Below are 6000 nucleotides of genomic sequence, written 5' to 3'. Positions count from 1 at the left end.
TAGTTAATTTGAACCTACTTTGAAATGCATGAAAGACTATAGGTCTGGCATCTTCTATCCTTTATTCTAAGAAACTTGGTAATTTTTGGTGGATAAGAATGCATTTTCAAGAATTAGCAGAGTATATTCAACTCCTTGGAAGCATGAGTTCAATACCAGCGAGGGGCTCCAGGTCGACTCAGCCTGGCATCCTTCTGTAGGTTGCTAAAATGAGTACCCAGCTTGTCAGGGGCAATCAGCTTACACTTTGTAAAATGTTTAGTACACTAGTAAGCGATATAGAAATGTACTTGTTATTGCTTTCTCATATGCTGCATTCAGGCTGGCATCCTGCTGGTTTATTCCCACTAGCATAGAGCTATTCAATCGTTGAACGGCAAGTCAACAAATAGGTAAATCCCACTGACTATCCTAGTCAGAATATTCAGGGTATTGTTGCCTTCTTAAATGTAATGCTGAGCTCTATGATCTTCCTGATCCTGCCTCTTCTGTCATGGGTGGGATAGGGGTGGAATATGGTGGGAAATCTTGAAGAAAGGCCCAGATTTGCTGAAAACGAATATACCAATGTACATTAGCCCTCTTTTGTTATGAAGTCCAGCTGTTATTTTGCCAACTTTTTAAGAATGCTCTTACATATATGGCTCAGGTCCAAGCTATTTGGCAGACTGTATCTCGCTGTATGGACTGGCCTGGGCTCTAAGATCCTCAGAAGAAACCCTTCTCTTAGAAACCCACAACCATTGCAAACACAGTTGGCAGGGACATGAGAGAGGGCCTTCTTGGTAGCTGCCCTGAGACTCTGAACTCCCTTCCCAGGAAGGCCAAAATGGCCCCCTCCTTGTTGTCCTTCTGCTGGCAGGCTAAGACCTTTTTTGTTTAGACGAGCGTTAAAAATGGAAAAATCTTAAAGAAAGTCCTGCGGGTGGTGTATTGTTTTAAATTGCATTCATTTTTAAACGAATGATCTTTTTAATATTTTAATAGTTTAATACCATTTTAACTTTCATCAATTTTCTTAGTATTTTAACTACTGTGTTTTTTAGACTGTAAGACTGGGTCCCAATCTTGGGAGAAAAGCTTGATGAAAATAAATATAACAATCATCATCTGTGTAACAATGAAAGCAGTGCTAAAACATTTCCCCACAGCCTTTTCAAAGTCAGGGGCCTCTTCTTCACCACAATGGCTATTGTGAACAAGAATACAGGGTGTTTTGGCACAGACACAGTTCTGGACAACACAAGATAACACCTTTCTGGCCATTGAAATAAATGTTACCTCCAAGCCTGCATTTAGTGGAATTTAAAGTAAAATGTATTTTGAAAGAAACACAACAAAAGAGGGCAAAACTCTAAAGCAGAAATTTGTTTGTACCGGGTTTGGAATAGGTCCTCATAATGATCAGTTCAAGGCACAATAATGCTTTATTTCACTTTAATTCCTGTACTGAAAAAAGCATTTTCATAATTACTGTATGTTTTCTTACATTAACATTGTTTTCCTTATGAAACAGGCATATTTAAAGCAAATCTAGATGCATCCCTTTCCTGACAGACAAATCATGATCAAATATTCTCATTTGTTCAAAAAGGTAACAAAGGTATATCTGGAAAAATGCCTTGACATTTATTTGTAAACTTTAAATTCTAAAAGAATGGCAAAGTACAACAAACCCCCACATTTTAATCTTAAAAATAACTACAAATCTGGACATGAAATACAGAGAAGTTTATTATGGATGTACCCCACTTCGTTATCTGGTGAAGGAAAACTGAGGCAACAATTTGGTGCATTACAGACAAGCCAATATACAGTAGCTGCACACCACGATTCATTTTTGGATCACAACTAGCATTCTTACTATGACTGTTAGTACAGAAATGTTCTGCAATTAGAAAAAAATGAGAATTCTCTCATGCTGTACAATACCATGTGCAAGTATGTGTGTCTTAGATATTAAAAAATAAGGAACCAAATCAGTTTAAAATTCCTCTACGCCAAACTGCTAGGCTGTAGACCCTGGAATGTTCAGCACACAATTTTTATAAGCTTCAGACATAATTTAAGTGCTTCTCATGTGCAAACCATTACTGACTAAAGCTTTTCATAGGTCATTTAATTACAGATAAGAACACCCTCTGCAAAGATATGAGAATATGCTATAAGACCCCAGAGGCCATTACAGATTTGCTAACTTTAAGAAAGAGAAATGCCATATTTCACTCCAGTAGTTCTAGTCCCTGATGAGGTTCTCCTGATTGAAGGCATTTTATTTGTAGGAAATAGACCACTCTTTAACAGATGCATCATGCGATGTTGTTACCAAGGTATATTCATCCAGCCATGCCAAGCTGCTTACATGATGCAATCTGTGGGCATCTGGCAAAGGAAAAACAAAAAACAAATGTGAATGCTTGCACCTCACCTGTGTAGAATGATGTCCAATATTTATGAAGGTACACTCTTTTCCACATGATGTCACTTGCGCACTGGGTGCTACAACACTGGTTTTTATTCCACTCATAGGGCAAAAGACCTTATCTTTCAGCATCAAGCAGTCTGTATTTCCCTCATGTCGCTATTAAGAGATGCCTGGGCGCCAGGAGCACAGCAAAGAGCTGCAATAAGACTTTGTTGTATGGCAACACAACAGGAGAAAAGGTGATAACAAGAGCAATGTCAACAGACTATAGCTGTAACTTCTCACTTTCCTCTTTCTAATTCTGTACAAGCAGAATTAAGGACTTTTGAAGCCATGCCTGAAGAACCTATTCAGAAATCTCAAGTCACCTTTACATAGACTTTATTTTTTGAGGAAAAATATAGGTCTAAAGAAATGTTTTTATTACTTTATCAAAGGTATCTATAAACAAGAGACTTTACACTGGCAAGTACTCTGTTATCATGCCAGGTTAGCATTCCTCCTTCAGAATGAGATTAATCTGTAACAAATATATATTTAAAATTACCTTGTATTTTGACTCTGGTTTCTGGGTCACTCAGTGTCCAAACATATACCATCATATCCATGCCCCCTGAAGCAAAGTGTTCATTATCTGGTGACCATGCAATGCAGACAATTTTTGCATGGTGTCCATAAAATGCATTATGTTCCTATTTAGAGAAAATACAAAACATATAGTCCATAATTTTATGAGCAATTTTTAAACCTAAAAGGGAGTTCATTGTCAACAATTTATGAACATTAATATTCTACCAATACCAAAATAAAAAATATGATACAGGTAGGGCTGAATATCCTTATTTACTGTCACTTTTAAAAACAGATTTAAATACATATACAAATGTTTAGTGAGAAGGAGAACAGATTTAAAAACAAAAACAAAACCATGCCATTTTTAGGACAATACTCAGTTCTTCCACTGCTGTTCTAGTAATCCAAATGCTACCAGCTTTGTGTTTGCAAAAGCCTCCCCTCAAATAAAATGGTCAAGAATGTTAGTTGTGCTTCATGGTTTTTCAATAACCAAATAAATCTGTAATATGTGGAATAAAACTTCAGGTATTCTCAACACAAGGTTACTAGATTTGCATAGATAAAATTTGCTTCTTGTTTTTGAGAAATAAAAGTAAAAATAGTGTGGAGGTCACACAACAGTCCTTACCGCGTAGCCATCAGCCACACTAAACACAGTGACAACCTTGCTGGCATCTGTCACTGCCAGAAAGGCACCGTCATGGGAATAGGCCAGGTCAGTCACAGGGCCTTTCACTTCCAATGTCTTTTCATCTCTTTTCAAGGACGTTCCCTGAATTGCATACAAGTAAACGTTTCCATCCTAAAAGTCAAAATATTATAAGGTTGAACTCCATTCACTGTGCAAATATCATTAAGGGCCTTGTCAGTCTTCAAATTTTCTGTTGTCTACACTGAGAATTATTTTAGAAGCATGTTATCAGTTTTCACATATGACTGCCACAAAATCAAAAGGGGCAGTGGAGTATCCCTTTGCTTAAAGACTTGGAAAAATGTTTCCTTGTGACACTATAAACGTCAAAATTTGACTGCTTATAAAACTGAAACCTTGCAATCTAATAAATGTGGTTTCCATGATCTGTTTAATGATGTTTACAAGTGTGTCTAACTTCAAACCAGAATGATAAAAAAAAAATCACAAATCCAACAAGTAAAAATACATAATATTGAAATTTATCCTTATCCACATTTATTCCAGTTTTTGAATAGACACGCCACATATTTATTTCCAGTTTTCATGAAAATTAGTGGTGAACTTTATTCAGGTTTGTCACAGGAATTCTGATCAACAGCTGAAAGGTTATCAAGGCTTAAAGCATTTTGCTAGCAAAGATATCTTGTGCTAAGTTTCATTCTGAAGATATGGAAAGCTATCAATACACCAGTGCTTTGCTTTTCCATTATGTATGCTATACATGGCTATACATTGCTATACATGGTTTTAAATCTGCATCTTCTACACATGTAAACAAACTGCACACATATTATATATAGTGGGCCTTTGTTATCCGCTGGGGTTTGGTTCCAGGACCCTCTGTGGATAACAAAATGGCAGAGCAAAATGGTGTCCCTTACATAAAATGGAAAATCAAGGTTTGCTACTGACATTTATACTTCTTTTGAATATTTTCAAGCTGTGGATGCTTGAATCCATGGATAAAAAAATCTGTGGATAAGGAGGATAAGGAGGGCCAACTGTATAAGTAACTACCTTAACTATAAGTTAAAGTTGCCTTAACTCTGGTGTTCAATGGTTTTGTGGGGTTTTTTATCATTGGACTGTTCTCTGATCAGTAATGATGTTTCACAATGTCACAAACCGTGCTTCTTTGAAACATACCTTTCAAACACCCACACTCTTTCTTGATCTTTTGGGCTGAAATCCTCACAGGAGGATGAAGTGCCCAGGATAACCAAACATGTTCATCAATATTCTCATTTTATACCACCTTATGAAGAATATAGCCTTAGGTGTATTTTAATAGTATGTAGAGAAAGTAGTTAAAAGAAGTTGGCAGCATGAGCTTTCATAGACTTCAGTCTATATCCTCAGATGCATTATATTTTAATACTTTGTGAAGCTTAAACAAGTATTAGATCATAACTTGGGTTTTAAACTGGCTTTTTCTTTGATAAACAAGTAACAATGTGTGTTTATGAATACCAATTATGCATTTACTGCAGAGAAAACCCTAAGAAGAAAAGCTGGCTATGTGACAACAAAGACTCTGACTTAGAGAGTATCTGAACTTTACTACAAAAAGAATATTACCACATTCACTGCCACACTGCTATAGTACCTGCCAAGTGCTTAGTGACCAGAAGCTGTTACTTTTATGAAGCAAATAAAATTCTTACTGTTCCTCCAACTGCTGCCATGCCACCTCCTGGGTGAACCGCTACTGCTTCTGGTTCAAAACCTGGGTTATCAACCACAAAACATTTCTTCTTATCTTTCATCAAGACAATCTGCAATGGCAGAGAAATATGCAATTCATTCCTATTTCCATCAAAATAAAGTTCTAATATGTGCTCTGATGTTTATACTGTTATGAAAGTATCACATTTGCAAAATGTTACATTTGTAAAGCTGACAATAAAATAAAATAGCGAAAAGAAAAGAGAAAAAGAAATTTTCTATTCTGTAGGTTCAAAAGATTTACAACTTTGCAGATTATAGCACAGTTTAAAAATCCAACCTATCACTGCCGAATTAAATTCGAATTTGAGATACATCCAAATACTATCGCACACCTATTTTCCGTCGATGTTGCTGGATGGGTGCATCCTGGGTAACATCTGGCTATAATCTGAGTTCAGCCAGCTGATTTGCAAAGTCGGGATGTTACCCAGGATGCACCTGTGGCAAAAACATGTGCGATAGTATCTGGATATATCCCGAATTGAATTTGGCAGTGGTAAGTCGGTTTTTTAAACTGTGTGATAATTTCCTTTGTATTATATGTGATGGCTATGTAAAAAGGCGAAACAGTACTGGT

At 36.5% G+C, this 6000-nt stretch overlaps 1 protein-coding gene across 1 annotated transcript in view; it reads right to left on the bottom strand.

Moving 5' to 3' along the window:
* Nucleotides 1-1423: 1423 nt before the first annotated feature.
* The window catches only part of WDR1 (WD repeat domain 1), a 32812-nt gene continuing 28235 nt past the window's right edge, over nucleotides 1424-6000 (bottom strand). The window contains exons 12-15 of the mRNA XM_042468817.1: nucleotides 5360-5470; nucleotides 3630-3803; nucleotides 2973-3117; nucleotides 1424-2382 (exon numbers count right to left, since the gene is read on the bottom strand). Coding sequence (XP_042324751.1) covers nucleotides 2273-2382; nucleotides 2973-3117; nucleotides 3630-3803; nucleotides 5360-5470 — 540 coding nt within the window. The 3' untranslated portion in view covers nucleotides 1424-2272. The remainder of the gene's footprint in view (nucleotides 2383-2972; nucleotides 3118-3629; nucleotides 3804-5359; nucleotides 5471-6000) is intronic.

Source organism: Sceloporus undulatus, chromosome 5, assembly GCF_019175285.1.
Source record: "Sceloporus undulatus isolate JIND9_A2432 ecotype Alabama chromosome 5, SceUnd_v1.1, whole genome shotgun sequence".
Taxonomy (NCBI): Eukaryota; Metazoa; Chordata; class Lepidosauria; order Squamata; family Phrynosomatidae; genus Sceloporus; species Sceloporus undulatus.
This window is presented reverse-complemented; position numbering and strand designations above follow the sequence as displayed.